Genomic DNA, 16,076 nt, shown 5'->3' with positions numbered 1-16,076 from the left:
AGTTATTCAATTCAATAGTACAGGATTCGATCTTTGCAGCATTACAATCATATCCTTGGCCTTTTTTGTCGTTGGATACATCATGTACGCTCAATTTACAGAGAATCAACACGCATTCAATCTTTATTATCTGTGTTTTTCATTCGGAAGCCATTCCCGAGCCAGATTTCTCAAGTTGCCCCAAAGCGATCCGGGACCGAGCCCGTCAATTCCCCGCACGATGCCAAGCTAGCCCGCTGAATTAGTCCCATTCGATGCTAGTTATGCCGTCACCTGGTGATCAGCGGACGTTCGTCGGAGAGGTACTTATATCCGTCACCATCCGCCACTTTCCGATTTTCAAGATTCCCAGACAATTGACCACCGAACGACTCCCCTCGACCAGAAAGGCACCAATGGATGCTGACGCACAAACCCAACCCACTTTGCCTGATAGTGACGGCCCCTCTCGTAGACGACGTGTGCGTGATTTCCGCCGGGGCTACCAGGCTTGCGAGTTATGTCGGAAAAAGAAGATTCGCTGTATCGTTGACCAACCTGGCGTGCCATGCTTGAGGTGTCAAAGAGAAGTCAAAGAATGCGTATTTAGCGATGAACGCTCTCATCGGAAGCGGAACAAGACTCTTGGCAGAAGAGCATCATCGAAAGAAGGTGTGTATCTCTGCTGGGCCTCAGATCCCATCACACTCTGCAACCCATTTTGCTGACGTGGTTTTATCTCCAACCAGCTCTGGGCTCAGAACATGGTACTACCATGGTGAGCACCTCGCAGGCTCCAGCCAATCTGAGCGAAGACACATTTACTCAAGAACCATCACAGGTGCTCGACGACAGTAATGATCTGACATTGCCAGACATTTCTTTATCGGGCAGCAATGAACTGCCAGGACTGGCCCATGATCTGCCTCGACATCAGCAACAAAGTGTTATGAACGAAACTTCACCGTCTATGAGCTCCACAGGACCTGCCGGTGACCTCACTACTACACTTGTTTCGAACGGGAATGACGCACTGCGGCTTTTGTACCAACCTGCGATCGAAAACGCCAACAAGGAGGGTGCTTCACCTAGCAATCAAGGGCCCATATCACGACATACACTGCATCGTATCGGAGAGACATCGAGTCCTAGGACAACCGCCTCCATCAGTACATCCAGGCCTACCTATGTCTCTCCTACTACTCCCAATCCCTTCACGGTATGGCGGTCCTTCCGCTTTGTCAGAATGGGTTGGTTCACCGCTGAAGAGGCAGTCAGATATATCGACTTGTAAGTATCGTCGTTCAAGATGGAGCGAAAGGCATGATGATTAATGACTCATTGGCAGGTTCCAGCAGAATCTAGCACCGCTATCCCCTGTATCGAGAGGCTTTGACCTGAGCCATGAAAGACACTACAGGCTCATCACACAAGAGCCTCTACTCTGCTGTGTAATCTTGATGATATCATCGCGGTACCACGTCTTAGTCGGTCACGGTGGTCTGGCCAGAAGTACCATTATTCATCATCGATTATGGGAGCACTGTCAGCATCTCGTCATGAGAATCATCTTTGGCCAAGAAAAGCGATCCAAGGCAAAGACAAGAACGAGGGGCTCTATCGAAGCCCTTCTGCTGATCATAGAGTGGCACCCACAGGCGATACACCTGCCGCCGGCTTCAGATGGCTGGGACTCGTCTACTTTGCTCACCGACTTAGATCCTCGGGATGATCAGTTCGATAATCAAGCAGACGACACTAATGACAATGAAGCCCAGTGGTTAAGAGATGTTATCCTCCCCGCCAAGACGTCTGATCGTATGTCTTGGATGCTGCTGGGCTGTGTGCAGTCTTTGGCCCTTGAACTCGGACTCTGCGATGATGGCGAAAGAGTTGACACGTCTACACAGCCACCAGGATTCAAAGCTGAGCAGACGAGGTTACGTGATCTTCTATATATATTTCTGGAGCAGCAATCCAGTCGACTAGGGTGTCCTTCTATGATGCCGACGTCTGTCTCGCGCTTCATGTCAGAGCCTTTGACAAGAGACGGGCAGGGCGATTCATCCACATTGACAGCATGGCTCGACCTGACTAATCTTACACGAACCATCATCGATGTTCTATGTCCATCGGCTGCAGGGATTCGAGAAATTCTTAGTAGCTGCAGATACATAAACATCATCAAACACTTTCAGAAACAGCTCGCGGGTTGGAAGACAACCCATCTCAGTCACGAGAGTGAGCACACGCCTTCTTCTTTCCCAGATTATCCTATACTAACCGTTTGTCGCTTTAGATTTATCATCTCATGCATGCGAGGACTTGACAATTGAGTTTAATTATCTCCGTGCTTTCATGAATTCGTTTGGCATCCAAGCCGCCGTTGATCGAGTCCTTGGTAGAAGACCGCCAAACTCGATCGATACCGATGTTCTCCAGTCATCCATCACGGCAACAGATTATTGTTTCATCAAAGAAGTCATTAATTCATCATGCCAGGCTCTCGAGTCAGTAAACAGGCTATTCGAGGCTGGTACGCTCCGGTACTGTCCCGTTCGAGTATTCCTTCGCATCATCATGGCTTCCATCTTCCTTCTAAAAGCTCTGAGTCTTGGAATTCGAACAACAGATCTAGAGACGTCTCTTGGAATATTGGAAAGAAGTATTCGAGCTCTTAGGAATAGTAGTCTCGACGAGATGCATCTAGCTTCTCGGTATGGAGAGTTGCTGGACATGCATCTAGAGAGGTATAGGCAAAGCATGGTCCCAACTACGATTCCTCAGGGGATTCGTACAGTGGACCAAACCTCCCAATGGATATTCGACAACAGCGTACCGCCAGTAGATGATTCCCTAGGAGATCTGTCGATGCCGGCTGTGGATGACTGGCTTGCACTGCCATTTGATCCTAGCATGGCTCCATTCGGCTTCGCCACTGATGACCCCGACATGGCCGAGCCAGAAGATAGGTCATGGGATTTCTTGTGGAGCTTACCAAACGTGTAATTCTATGACTCGATCACCATTAATACAACACGAATTGAGGTACAGCTGTCGGGTCTTCAATTTCCAGATTGGGTTGCTCGGTTTAGGCAGGGGGATGTATAAGCATCGCTGTGAAGAATGTTGAGAACTCTTGGATTGTCAAGTATTAAATGATCAATTAAAATTATATATAGAAGTGAAAACACTCTAAATCCTCTTACAGCATAAGCCCATTACTCATGCACTCATTTCCACCTGACAGAGAATAACTCCCCAAACACTTTTAGGAACTAATTGCCTAATAGAGACCGCACATGGCCAAGGCGACGACGACCATAGCAGTGGAGAAACCAACCTGCTTGGCGGCGCCGTTGACGATGACACTTGATGGGAGAGGAGTCGAGGTAGCCTACAGGCAACATTGTTAGTCATGGGTGTTATCGAAGGCGAGCAGTGTCTTACAGTAACACCAACAGTTCCAATCTCATCAGCAGAAGTGTGACCAGCCTCATGAGTCTTGGTGGGGTTGGCAGCATGAGTTGTCTCAGCAGCGTGAGTAGCAAGAGTAGTATGCTCATGAGCCTCAGAGTGCTCAGCCTCAGTAGAAGTGTGAGCATGCTCAGTCTCCTCATGCTCATGCTCAGAAGTGGTCTCCTCCTCAGCTTCTTCAGTAGCAGTAGCCTGCTCCTCAGCCTTGGTAGTCTCAGCCTCCTCAACCTCAGTGGTAGCAGGCTTCTCAACAGCAGTAGTCGAGGGCTTAGCCTCAGCAGCAGTGGAAGAAGGCTTCTCCTCAGCGGTAGTAGAGGCAGCACCAGAGGAACCAGAGGGACTGGGCTTAGGAGTAAGACCACACTGCTGAGCGACTCTGCCTACGCCGCTGCCATAGTACTTCCAGATATCGTAGGTGTTGGCGCACGACATGCAGCGTCCGTAGCGTTCGTTCCACTCATCGCTGTCGCAGAAGTCCTCGTCATCACGAGCAAGAGTGATCAAGAGACCTAAAGTTTGTTAGAAAGAAAGTCGTGGTGGTGGTAGAGCTTGTTACTTACCGCAGTCTTCGTGGCAGGCGTACTGAGGGGTACCAGGCTGCTGACGCTTGACGAGAGGGACAGTATCGGGGAACTCAAAGCGGGGATCGATGGCGACAGCAAGAGAGGCAGAAGCCAAAAGAGTGTATGCAGCGAGAGAATGCATTTTGAACGAGTGAAGTCTAACGATTGAATGACTTGAAGGATGAAGCTGTGAGTTGATGAGAAGAGACGGATGGAAGGAGGACCAAGGCTATATATCTGCACAATCCTCATAGCACAAGCCCATTTCCCTCAGTCAGGTTTAGATCACAGGTTCTTCCCATGTCCAGCGCAAAACAGGAAATTGCATTCCGGTCAATTATCCGCCGCATCCCGAGAACACCGAGCTCCTGGCTACACCCTCAACCTCACTGATTGGACAAACAACAATTCCATGACCTGATGCCAAGATAAAGTGCATACTCTAGACCTGTATATCCGATATCGCACCAACTTTAATCCTCGCCGTTAGACCAAAAGTGATCTAGTTGCGGTCCTCGGTTAGCGCGTCGCACCAATGAGAGCGTCGGGATGCATCAAAATCTTATCTGATCATCTGATAAGCAGGGGGAGGTTGAGGTTCACCGGATTTAGGTGGCACACGATTGCCGGATGGGTCAATCAGATGCCAACGGCCAGGTTGTAGTGCATTTCTCTTGCCTCAAGGGGTTCAGTGTGTTACTTGGCGGTTCAAAAGTCCCGCAGTGTCACATGTACCAGCTAATGGTGGTGTATCCGTGAAATGGTGTATATCACGAGCATGGTTTCCCCTCATCGTTTGGAAGAGAGCAGTAACCACGGTCTTCTGCAAGTCTCTGGCTTATCTCGTGTTATTCTCGTCACTCTGTCGTCCCAATCATCATGTTGAAGAATCTGCTTGTTCTGACGCTGGCATCTTTTGCCTTTGGGCAAGATGACATTCCTACGAATGCGACTGTCAAGGATGACGAGATGGGACCTGCCGGTTTCATGTGGCCCCCGGACCGTCCTTGGGCTGGGGACGTTGACAACAAAGGTCCTTGCGGTTCACGAGCATCTTCTGGGAACAGGACCAACTTTCCCTTGAGTACGTCAGCTCCTTGACCCGTTCATGTGACATTTTGCTAACGTTTGTCGTTTAGCTGGTGGTGCTGTCTCTCTCGTTGCTCAGGATGACTATTACAACACCAAGATCAGCATCTCGTACTCAGAAGGTAAGCAACTTAATCACTCAACCTCCTGTTAACCATACTAATTGACTTACCATCTCTGTAGATCCTACGTCCAATGATGACTTCGAGACCTTGATCCAGGAAAAGAGCATCACAGATCTCAACCCAGGTCACACCTGCGTCCAAGTTCCCGACGCCCCTTCCAAGGTCTCAGCCGGCGACAACGCCACTCTCCAGATCATCTACCGCGCCGACTGGGACGCACCCCATAACCAAACCTTCTATGCCTGCGCCGACATCACTTTTGTCAAGGAGTCCGAGTTGAACTTCGAAATCCCCTGCTTCAACGCCACAGAGCCCGGCGACGATGACAAGGCAGCTGGTGCTACCGTTGGACCCAGCCCAACTGCTACTCACCCGTCTACATCTTCTGAAAGCTCTGATGCTTCTGAAGCGGAGAGCAAGTCAGGCAAGTCTAACAAGTTGAGTGGCGGAGCTATTGCTGGTATTGTTATTGGTTCTATTGCTGGTGTTGTCTTGATTGCTGGTGCGATTCTGTTCTTCTTGCGTCGCAGTCAGCAGGCGAAGAGAAACTCACGAATTGCTCGCATGGAGGATAACGCGCGCAAGCATCAGTTGGCTACGGATGGTGCTTCTGGCACCAGCATCTAAGGGGATTGTCCTCAAGAATGTGTCCTACTGGAGACTGGCTCATGGTATACACGATACTGGTCATGATTGGAGGGTATGATAATGTAATTAGTGATCATTTCATGTAGTAACGAACCTAACGCTATCCTCTTACTCCTGATGCTACCTTTCTCTCCATCAGAACCATGGCGTGATCTGTTCTTTACTCTGCACCCAAGCCCAGCCAACAGTTGTGGCTGTCTGACCGTGCCAGAGACAACAACCAGAAGCGACACATCAGATGCTCAAGACAATAGCGCACAATTCCGCAGGTCACGCTATCACGATACCTCTATCTTGGCGCGTAGAGACAACAAATTTGGCGTCTTGCCAAGACAACGGAAAGTTCGCCTAAATGTCTGTGCGGTGGGGACGGAATACGCACCATTGGCTATGACAAGCCCCATCCAAATAGCGCAAAAATGTTAGCGCCGGGTCAAAGCTGTCGCTATTGCTTGTGACATTCAACGGCGCGCGCCACTAGAGAACTTGTCAAGCTGAGTTGGCCTTGGCAGAATCAGGCAAATTCCAAGAGTCGACTCTCGGTAGTGCTGCTGTCTTGACTTGGCGAGGACTCCGTACTTATGAGCTCAGCGCAATATGCTGATCTGATGATGGTTATCTGATAAGGTCGAGGGACCTAAAGAAGCCGAGGCAATGGCATTGACACGTGAGGAGATTTCGTACCGAACCTATTTTTAGACTGATCCATTTACTTGTCCAAGCTCATGCTCCCGACGTGACTTTGGCGGAGCTGCACCATAACAGGTCTCTGAGATATCTGAGAAACACGGACTTGAACCGCAATTCTGACAGCTTGATAAAAGAGCGTTCTAAAAATAAGCTTCAACCGATCTTTTTTGCAATCAGGCTCGGAATACAACGGAGGCTTTCTTGAGTAAACCATAGTAAGTCTGGTTTAAGCAACCAACTTACCCTATGCATAATTATCACGTCTCGGCTGACCTCAAGGAATGAGCTTTCTGGATCACCCAGCGCTTCAATTCTCCAGCTATCGATCACATAAAACCAGTTGTACGGCATAAAAATTCTTAGGACTTTAGGCATATCGCATTTCTCTTCTAGCTAAACTTATCGGATATCGGGGACATTGAGAATCCCGCTCATTGTCGCTTCCTGGCGATGATCTTTGACCCAATGATTGGGAGCTTTGAAACAGGTCTGGCCTGAGCATCGACTAAGCAAGGATCCCCAAGATTCCACTTGGAAGGATGACATTGGTTCGATAAGCATCAAGATAAAACAATAGCCTATAAGCAGCTCCCCATTAGATCTGAGTCAGCAAGCTTGGACCTTGCGGCTATCGTGAGATCATCCTGCTCAGTCGTCTAGCGCTGCTAATATGTGGCCCTTAGAGATACTGCAGCATCAAAGTCACCATGAAGAGAAACAGTATAAAACGCGACCGAATATTCTTCTTGATATCACTTAAGCAATTTGAAGGAAATGAAACTCGGGATTAAAGAGATGCACCTCAGATACGATGTCAACTTCATGATTGGCCGCCCTACGGACCTACGGATTACTCTCCAGACATCCAACGTCAGCACTAATATATTGCTGCACCTCTTGTACTGAGCATATAAGTAATGCGCTGTCCCTTTTCGCAATGTCCGGCTCATTGTTTCATGCAATCTGCTGTGACATATTATGATGGAAGAACCCAAGAAGCCATGGGTTGACGGCCCCTTTGAGCTCATCGGCGCGTCAAGAGCAGGTGACTCGGTATGAATCCTGGAAAAAGCCACTCAAGCCATAACGATACGGTTACTAATGATCGGACTCACAAATAGCTTGAAAAGCGCGCTGAAGGTGCTCGAAAATGCGCTGCAGGCATGGCTGTCGTCCATAACCTATTCTTGCGCGGCGTCAACGCCATCTACCTCCAAGCGATAAACGTCGCCGAAAGGGGAACGCAAAAAGACAAGGTGGACTTTGCAAGCTTCGCCTGGGCATGGAGCCAAGAAATTCAAGAACATCACGACATCGAAGAAGAAAAGATCTTCCCAGAAATCAACAGAATCACCGGCGTACCAGGCCTCATGGACGCCAACATCGACGAGCACCGATTATTCCACGAGGGCCTAGATCGCTTCACAACCTACATCGAAAAAATCCGCAAAGAAGAGGAAGAACTCGACGGCTCCAAGCTCAGAGAAATCATCGACTCATTCATGCCCTCCCTCACAACACATCTGCACAACGAAATCGACACCCTTGTCGGACTCGAAAAGTACGCCGACAAGTGCGACTGGGGAGCGTGGTTCGAGAAGACAGGGGCCGAGATAGGATCTAACGCCATGAAGAAAGCGTCTCATCGTAACGAGATTTTGCCGCTGGCCTTGATTCTTCACGATAAGGACTTTGAAGGTGGTATCTGGGCGGATTTCCCTCCTCTTCCTTGGATTGCACTTGTCGCTATTCGGTGGTTGTTTGTTCGTACGCATCAGGACTGGTGGCGGTTCGCGGGGTGTGATTCTTCGTCTAATCGACAGGAGCTGCCATTTGCTTGATGTTGTTGGTTCGAGGGTTGTTGGTTCTGGGATATATAGTGGATATGTTATAATGAGACGTTACCATAATACATGACAGAGTTACATAGGGAATAGTTGTCTCTCACTCGTAGATTGCGGTGTGATGAGACTATACGGCCAAATACACGTGAGGGATACAATCTTGAGCAATATCTCCTCGGTATAACAGGACCCCACTCGTGTTTCAAGTGTTATTACTTACGACGTTGCAGTTGACAGGAACCCTAGAGGCTTAGCTTACCGGTACCGTGATATTGGGAAGAGGGCCGGGCTTGTCACGGGGCGAGCGGCACAGTCATGCGCGTGTTATTTTATGATTTTTACTGGAATCTTCTAGGGGCGGGTGTTACCTAGCCTGTTCCCCCTAAATGGTGCGCGCCGGCGCGGGATGAGGTGACAGGGGCCGCACTGTACTGTGACAGTGTGCGGAGAGGGTTTTGCGGATCCGAACGGTTTTTAAGGCTATTGCTCGGGTAGAGTCGATACGAAATCGACGTTGATATTGGGTGGAATGGGATGTATATCAGCCCTACGTCTACCGAAAGCTTGGGTATTTGGTATTTTGTGTTATTTCCATGATATCGGGGACATGGAGCTATTGTTATTTGGCTTACTGGGTCATGTACATTGTTGCGAGCTGTCATCTCGCATACCCTTCTTTACGAAAATGCATCTCAACGGATGCAATTTTCCCGAGCGAAACGCGCAGGGAATACCTCGACGATCATTCTGTCTTGTGGATCTCTCATACCCTCTGATGTGATCTATAACATGTTGTCTTCTCGGAGAAGGGGAAAAGACTGTTCATTTTGCAATACGGGCAGGGTCTGTAGGGTATCATTGTTCGTTCGTCAATGAGGCGATTCAACATCTCGGATCGCAGTGCTTTGACATCAGCTGATTCATGCGGCCAATGGACATCACCTCTATTGAGTCAAAGTGAGACACGGCGCCTATCAGACCATCGTGATCGACGCTTCAGTATCCAAACTCAACACCCACGGAGCAATGGCGAACGGCACTGTATTCCGGTCTTTGTTTAAGCAGTTTGCAGTAAAGATATGCATGGCCCAACGCCATTACAACCAACAGCTGCAACGCTGTCCACCAGAAATACGTGGTAATGAACCATGTCCTGTCAAACACGCCAGTATGTACAGTACGTGTCAGGGGCCCGAGTGCTACGCTAGCGTTGTTTTCTCGCCTTGCATACAGGACGGCCCAAACCCAAACAAACCGTAGTCTCGGCAGTCTTTCTCTGTCTCCAGTTTCAGGAGGTAACTCTGTTACTTCTGGCATGTCTCACTGTGCAAAGAAAAACACGAACCAAATACCGCAAATCCTAGTGGAGTCATGTTGTATTTTGTTATTTGCGAGGTGCAACCCACTTTGAGGAGAAGACCCTAGCTACAGGAACATGTTTGCTTAACCGACGCGCAATCCCTGCATGTGAAATCCCCAATCCCTGGGGTTTCCTCTTCAGTCCAACGGCTTTTTTCGTGTTCCTTGGGCCTGTCTGAAATGCGAGAAAAACTCACCGCTCATTTCTGCCGTGTTCCTATGTAACGTCGCTAACCAAATCGACATCATACGAGACAATCCTTTTAAAGAGACAGGCCTCGGTACTTATTTATTCCCTCCTGCTAGACTAGTTTCATTTCTACTCTAATTTCCAGAATTCATCCAAATACCCGTTCACGTCTACTACTGCTAGTGTCTACAACTTTTTGATCACAGCTTCATTATGGAAACGATGGCACCTCTTCATCACGCTCTCCCCCCTCTCGAGGTCTTTTTCAATGCTGAGGATTTTCAGAATCTTGGCATGACGCCATGGTTCAGCTACTCGGTCACACTGCCGGAGCGACCCATTCCCAGCGCTTCGGACCGGCCCCCACTGGAGACTGAGCGTCTTATTATCCGACCTCTCTCAATGAAAGACCTCGATGCATTCCATGAGCTTCGCAAACGCCCTGACATTCAGAACCACTCAACAGCTCGCGGCCGAGCAACCAAAGACAAGGACGAGACAGAAAGACAACTCCATTCTCTGGTTCAGGATGACCAAAGCCACTGGTGGTTTGGCGCCTTTCTTAAATCGACCAATGAGCTCATAGGCGAGGGTGGCCTGCCAGACGTCCTAGCCATGTCCTCCTCGATCTCTGGTTGGCCAGAAGCCGAGTTCCTCATCAAACCAGAATTCTGCCGCCAGGGATACGGGACTGAACTCTGGAAGGCGGTCATGGATTCATGGTGGGATCTGCCCCGTGAGAGACGCCGACACCAACTAGTTCCCGTCGTCGCACCCGGAAAAGAACCCGGCGACAAGATGGACGAGTGTGTTGTTTTCCAATGGGAAGCAGGCAACGAAGCCGCCAAGAACTTCTTTGCAAAGGTCCTGTCACAAGCACCCGTTGCTGCACAGGGCGGCTGCGAGAGCATCGATACGCGAGACGGAAAGGAGGGCAATCTCATCAGGTGGGCTGGTACAATCATCTGCAATCCTAGGCCAATGTCTGAGGAGGAAGACTCAGATTAGATGGAGCAGAAGAATTTTTTAAAATGGTCAAAAAACGGTTTCGGGGTAGATTTTAGACGGGCCAAGGACATGCTGGGTTTAGGGCGCGTACAGCAAGCGATAACTCGTTGAATGATGGCATCTTTGCATATTAGACGGCATTTGATAGCAACTAGGTAATCTAACCATTTCAAGTTGCATACATAATAACAAGACTCATGTTATATTGTCTCATCACTCTCGCACTGCCCATTTTGAAGATATCTCTGCAAGACTTTCGATGTGTACAGAGGATGTAGACTGAGTTCACCTGTCTTCCTGGAGTTATTCCCATTGCAGATCTTTGTTCCGGCTATAGCATCTGTGGTAAACATGTGCAAGCTCTGTGCATATACTGACTCAGGACCCGAAACGCGCGTTGGCGTCTGGGTACATGGCCGTTGCAAAGCTTGACATTTCTCCACGAACCAAGATGGTTCACTTCGTTCAAGCCTGCCGAACCCCACTGCTCTCATGAACGAAACAGGAATGGCAGACACAAGGCCCCGAGTTTCATCTCACTTCACCGTCTTCTAAGCTTGTTCTAGAAGGTCGTCCTAAAGCCGAAACAAGTTGATCTTAGCATTAGTTCAGAAACTATGATGTTATCTCGGCCCGAGATCGTTAAGATGTCAGATGGGGCTTCATCGATCATTGGCTCATAACGTTCCGAGCGAGCTAGCTAGCCTTAGCATCAGCTCTAGGGAAAAACCAAAACATCTCCAGTTTGACTATTGCTGATCATGAAAACTACCGGTTTTTTAGTACTGTTTAAGCTATTGGATGACTTACGAGATGTACAGATAAGCTTTAGCTAGCTATTAGACGGAATATCTTTTCTTCTTATCTGCCGTTAATGTTATTTCCTTTGGCAGCTGCCTAAAGTTTATCCTTACGCGTTGAACTTCCTTTTACCTACAACCACTCCTGAGCTGTTCCCAGAAAAGGCTGATCTTCAAAACCTTATTGATGCAACGGGGCTGTGGGTAACCTCGGCATGTGAAACGGCTTTTAAACAGGTTCCAGCATCATAAAGTCAAAATTGAGTTTATTCCCGCGGACCTTCCGGTCTCCATAACTTCGGAAACTAAGCCTCTCAGAATGTTCTTGTTATATAGAGTACTCCGTAGTAGCGGGGCAATTATTTAAAAGACTGTTGATACTATTATTACGCAAGTGTCGATGGTGCACAGATATCTTTGACAGTTCGGTATCTGGAGCTTGTAAAGAAGGTGTAGACACGGTGGGTATGATCTCTACAAGCAACGAGACCGTTACTTTCTCCTTGGTCTGTTTTAACAACTACTGAGACCTGTATTGTGTGGATTGGGATTGTTTGATTGCCATCACCTTCAATTCATCAGGAAGTTCGATCTAGCCTCATACTCAACCCTATGCGTTTAAAGAAACAAACGGGGACGATGACAATGCGATGGCTTATTACACCCTTTCCTGTCATAAGCTTGAACCTCGAATTCATTAGTACCTAGGTAACACCATAATATCTCTAGGCTAGGCGGTGTTGTGTTTTCCAAGATCAGAATAACAAAAGTTGCTTGTAATAGCATAGCCTCTATAGTTTCTAACTCCTCCTCAGTGAACACTATACGACTCAACCCAGCTGTAACAAGTCATATCAACACTTTATATTACGTTATCTGCATAACTCGAGCTGTTTGTCCTTGCAGCTAAAAATAGATGCAAAGAGGAGATGAGATAAGATAACATAAGATGTGACTGGTGACGTCAAGCTTAAATAACGCAACGAGCCACGTGAGAAAATGATAAGATTCTGCTTAATTGTTGAAGTATACAAAAAGCATTGAACAATTACAGTTGGAATACCGGAGGAAGATGCCCTTGAAGCTCACCAAATTTGCTTCGCTAGGGTTGTTGAGCTCACTCGAACAGCCCTTTGGGGTCATAGTCTGTTTCTCGTCGTTGGCGGCTTCACACTTATTTGGGGGGCCATCCTTACCATCTGGCTTCCAGACTCACCTCTCGCGGACAACTTCATGAAATGGCGGGAGAAATATATTGCTCTGGATCGAGTCCGGGGTAACATGACCGGTATCGAGAACAAGGTACAAGCGGAATCCAAGGCCTTTTCCTTATCTACCAAAAGCTTTGCTCACGAAACACGTGCAGGAGTTCAAGTGGTATCAAGTCTGTGAGGTCTTCACCGATTACAAGACATATCTCTTATTCATCTTCTTTCTCTCCATGAATGTCCCCACTGGTGGCTTGATTACTTTTGGGGCGCAGATCGTCTTGGGTCTGGGGTATGGAAGGCCGGAGACAACACTTCTCGGGATGCCAACCGAAATGATGCAGAGTCTAGCAGGTTTTATGGTCGCAATCCCCCAGCAGTGGCTGCACAACAAAAGGTGCTACACAGCAGCTGCATGCTGTTTGGTGCCGCTGGTTTGCTCCCGCATCATCAGGGGTAAGACTCCTCGGCCAGTGGAATGTACCTTTACTAGCAGGTCCAAGAACTCCCCGATGAGAACAAGGTTGGACGACTCATGGCGTACTACTTCTTTTACTTTTTCTGGGGTCCCTATGCTACTGGCAAGTTGATCCGGCTGAAATCTTGTTATACTAAATCCTAACATAATTTAGCCCTTACCCTGGCCATGGGCAATGTTTCTGGACACACCAAGAAGCTCACTGTTAATGCAACTATATTCCTGGCTTACTGCATCGCCAACATCATCGGTCCGCAGGTCTTTCGGGCGGCTGAAGCTCCTCACTATTCAACCGGATATAACTATAATCTCGGATTTGAGGCCACAGCTATCTGCGCCCTTCTAGCATACGCTGGCGGCTGCATAGTCGAGAACAGGAAGCGGGATAAGGCCGAAGGTACAGATGTTTCTGTCCGAGTTGAGGATCAGCTTGGAGATCTGACAGATTATGAGAAGAAAGGTTTCCTTTACATTTACTAGGAGGGATTTCCATTAAGCTTGCAGTGCAGCAGAGGGAGGTGCAGCTTTGGTTAGTGAGAAAGACAGTAGCAAAGGACTTGGAATACACTTGCAAACATTCATGTTCGAGAGGTAACTTGAGCTACGTGAGGCTTGACACGTGATCTGGCTATCCTACATAATGTTTGTAGACTACCTATTAGGCGTGCGTACGTCCTTCTACCCCGCCTTTCCACAGTAACAACCAGAAACCAATCACCTAACCAAAATGTCAGCACAGGCGACACAGCCCTCCTCCACTGGGACTCGAGCGCGGCGGAAGCCGATCCTCAGGGTCAAGACAGGCTGTTTCACTTGTCGGAACCGCAAGAAAAAGTGCGACGAGTCACGGCCAGTTTGTTCTGGATGTCGTCGCAACAAGATACAATGCCGATGGCCCAGTCCTCAACTACCGCTGCAGTCACCGCCAAATGCCAATGATTCACCTAGCTTGGAGCCCTCGGCCAAAAGTCCGACCCTGGATAGTCATGAGAGGCGATTTTCACAGAGCTTTGACGTCGACATGGGTATAGAAGAGGTATTGGAGGATCCTCCAGCCTTGGACGCCGATCATGAATATGGTGAATATGATTTGTTACGGCTACAGAGTATTAGTGCCCCAGATCTACCATTGCAGCTTTGCTCTATCGCTCCTGCGACAGGCGTTTCCTTCGCAGACCATGACTTGGATCAAGTGGATTATGGTCTCGCCGACGAAACTCAGACAGAGATACAGGCTATACAATCATTCGAGGAAGATGAAACGATCGAGGATCCCACCATTCAAGACAGCGTCAGTAATGCACTCATCAGTCTGTCCGGGGCCCATCTCGGCCAAAGAGCTCTCATCGAGCCCAGTCCATCCCCTGTTAACCCGTCAATTCTCCCTGGCCTGGATGCGCAGGCATTCGAATTGATGGGCCACTATCTGGACCGCACGGCCGTGAGCATGGGTAATGGCTCAACCACAACAAACCCCTTCATCGTCCAGCTCATACCGCTCTCATTCGCCAATCCTATCGTCCGTGAGCTCATGCTGTCACAAAGTGCCTCGCATCGAGCCGTCTTGGATGCAGGGGACCAGTCGGAAGTGATAGCTCACACCTACTACACCAAGTCAATCCGTCTGTTTCGCAAGGCTGTTAATGATTACCTGACTGGCACTGAGTCAAATCCACTCTGGGTCACCATCGGTGCGTTGATCATGTGTTTTACCGAGGTACGCTTGATAGGTTTCCATCTATCTGAGAAACGGTGCAATGAGCTGACTCCCTTATCAGACCGCCAAGGGCGATACTAACGGGGTCATCTTTGATCATATACAAGCCGTCGGGCCACTCGTCACAAATCTGCTCACAAAGCTTCCTCATCTTCTCCCCGATGGACTGTGCGCTTTTGTCACCGAGTACTACATTTACACTGCAATTGTCAGCATGATCTCTACAGACCCGTCTGCGGGTACGGGGCTTTTGCTATCCCCTGATCTGGAGCACAAGGCGCAATCTTTGGCTGAATCTGGTTACGTGGGCCAACTCTGCGGCTCATGGCTTTCATTGCTTCTTCTCATCCCACGAATATTCGACTTTGGTCATCGAAGAGTAGCGGCTAGTGTTGATCCGCCGTTCCCAGCGGCAGATGACTTCCTTAATTTCGGCAGTCTCCAGTTCGAGATCACTTCATTCGTCCCATCGCCCTCGGCAAGCTCCGAGGTCACCATCTGCGGCTACATCTTCCAACAGGCCGTCCATCTCTACTTGCTCACGGCTCTTGGAATCGGCGATGAAAGACAATTGACACAACAGCTGAGCCTGGAACACACACTAGCAAGCGCCTTTTCATACCTCGAACAGCTTCCAGCTTCTGCGCGCATCAACACAAGTATGTGCTGGGCATTAGCCGTGATCGGATCCTGCACCCGCGATGAGGAGCGTCGGGAACTTCTTCGCCAACGTCTACAGACGATGTTTCTCACAATTGGGCTTGGTAACATATCTTCCACATTATCTTTGCTAGAGCACATATGGATGCGACCTCAAAGGGAACAGAGCCCTTGGATCATTTGTCAGATCATGTACGAGCACGAAATATGGATCTCATTTGCCTGACGGCATCCAAATATG

The 16,076-nt window shown here is 48.7% G+C and overlaps 7 protein-coding genes across 7 annotated transcripts; 6 read left to right on the top strand and 1 right to left on the bottom strand.

Moving 5' to 3' along the window:
• Window positions 1-263: 263 nt before the first annotated feature.
• On the top strand, window positions 264-3,121 carry FOIG_15102 (uncharacterized protein; the record flags this gene model as incomplete). Its single annotated transcript, XM_031216427.1, has 4 exons — window positions 264-651; window positions 729-1,269; window positions 1,328-2,220; window positions 2,279-3,121. 4 exons carry the CDS (start codon window positions 264-266, stop codon window positions 2,986-2,988), a joined length of 2,532 nt encoding a protein of 843 aa, XP_031053871.1. The 3' UTR covers window positions 2,989-3,121.
• Window positions 3,122-3,265: 144 nt separating this feature from the next.
• On the bottom strand, window positions 3,266-5,346 carry FOIG_15101 (uncharacterized protein; the record flags this gene model as incomplete). Its single annotated transcript, XM_031216426.1, has 4 exons — window positions 5,281-5,346; window positions 4,017-5,192; window positions 3,430-3,965; window positions 3,266-3,376 (listed from the first exon to the last, which is right to left on the bottom strand). Exons 2-4 carry the CDS (start codon window positions 4,159-4,161, stop codon window positions 3,266-3,268), a joined length of 792 nt encoding a protein of 263 aa, XP_031053870.1. The 5' UTR covers window positions 4,162-5,192; window positions 5,281-5,346.
• On the top strand, window positions 4,751-6,014 carry FOIG_15100 (uncharacterized protein). The gene is made up of 3 exons (XM_031216425.1): window positions 4,751-5,103; window positions 5,159-5,230; window positions 5,292-6,014. Exons 1-3 carry the CDS (start codon window positions 4,899-4,901, stop codon window positions 5,858-5,860), a joined length of 846 nt encoding a protein of 281 aa, XP_031053869.1. The 5' UTR covers window positions 4,751-4,898; the 3' UTR covers window positions 5,861-6,014.
• Window positions 6,015-7,490: 1,476 nt separating this feature from the next.
• FOIG_15099 (uncharacterized protein) lies at window positions 7,491-8,505 on the top strand. Its single transcript, XM_031216424.1, has 2 exons — window positions 7,491-7,624; window positions 7,693-8,505. The coding sequence occupies exons 1-2, from the start codon at window positions 7,550-7,552 to the stop codon at window positions 8,410-8,412; spliced, it is 795 nt and encodes a 264-aa protein (XP_031053868.1). The 5' UTR covers window positions 7,491-7,549; the 3' UTR covers window positions 8,413-8,505.
• A 1,475-nt stretch (window positions 8,506-9,980) lies between these two features.
• FOIG_15098 (uncharacterized protein) lies at window positions 9,981-11,203 on the top strand. The gene has a single exon (XM_031216423.1). It carries the CDS (start codon window positions 10,178-10,180, stop codon window positions 10,970-10,972), a length of 795 nt encoding a protein of 264 aa, XP_031053867.1. The 5' UTR covers window positions 9,981-10,177; the 3' UTR covers window positions 10,973-11,203.
• Window positions 11,204-13,053: 1,850 nt separating this feature from the next.
• On the top strand, window positions 13,054-13,938 carry FOIG_15097 (uncharacterized protein; the record flags this gene model as incomplete). Its single annotated transcript, XM_031216422.1, has 4 exons — window positions 13,054-13,074; window positions 13,139-13,436; window positions 13,484-13,585; window positions 13,613-13,938. 4 exons carry the CDS (start codon window positions 13,054-13,056, stop codon window positions 13,936-13,938), a joined length of 747 nt encoding a protein of 248 aa, XP_031053866.1.
• Window positions 13,939-14,185: 247 nt separating this feature from the next.
• On the top strand, window positions 14,186-16,061 carry FOIG_15096 (uncharacterized protein; the record flags this gene model as incomplete). Its single annotated transcript, XM_031216421.1, has 2 exons — window positions 14,186-15,175; window positions 15,237-16,061. 2 exons carry the CDS (start codon window positions 14,186-14,188, stop codon window positions 16,059-16,061), a joined length of 1,815 nt encoding a protein of 604 aa, XP_031053865.1.
• Window positions 16,062-16,076: the final 15 nt, after the last annotated feature.

This window comes from Fusarium odoratissimum (genome assembly GCF_000260195.1).
Source record: "Fusarium odoratissimum NRRL 54006 unplaced genomic scaffold supercont1.47, whole genome shotgun sequence".
Lineage (NCBI taxonomy): Eukaryota > Fungi > Ascomycota > Sordariomycetes > Hypocreales > Nectriaceae > Fusarium > Fusarium odoratissimum.
The sequence above is the reverse complement of the archived record's forward strand: the minus strand, read 5'-3'. Positions and strand labels throughout refer to the sequence as shown.

Bases quoted from the DNA above. Each gene is read 5' to 3' on its own strand.
- FOIG_15100 (XM_031216425.1), top strand. From the start codon at position 4,899: ATGTTGAAGAATCTGCTTGTTCTGACGCTGGCATCTTTTGCCTTTGGG. The intron at 5,104-5,158 runs GTACGTCAGCTC...TTTGTCGTTTAG, and splicing joins CAGGACCAACTTTCCCTTGA to CTGGTGGTGCTGTCTCTCTC. The intron at 5,231-5,291 runs GTAAGCAACTTA...CCATCTCTGTAG, and splicing joins CAGCATCTCGTACTCAGAAG to ATCCTACGTCCAATGATGAC.
- FOIG_15099 (XM_031216424.1), top strand. From the start codon at position 7,550: ATGATGGAAGAACCCAAGAAGCCATGGGTTGACGGCCCCTTTGAGCTC. The intron at 7,625-7,692 runs GTATGAATCCTG...ACTCACAAATAG, and splicing joins CGTCAAGAGCAGGTGACTCG to CTTGAAAAGCGCGCTGAAGG.
- FOIG_15098 (XM_031216423.1), top strand. From the start codon at position 10,178: ATGGAAACGATGGCACCTCTTCATCACGCTCTCCCCCCTCTCGAGGTC.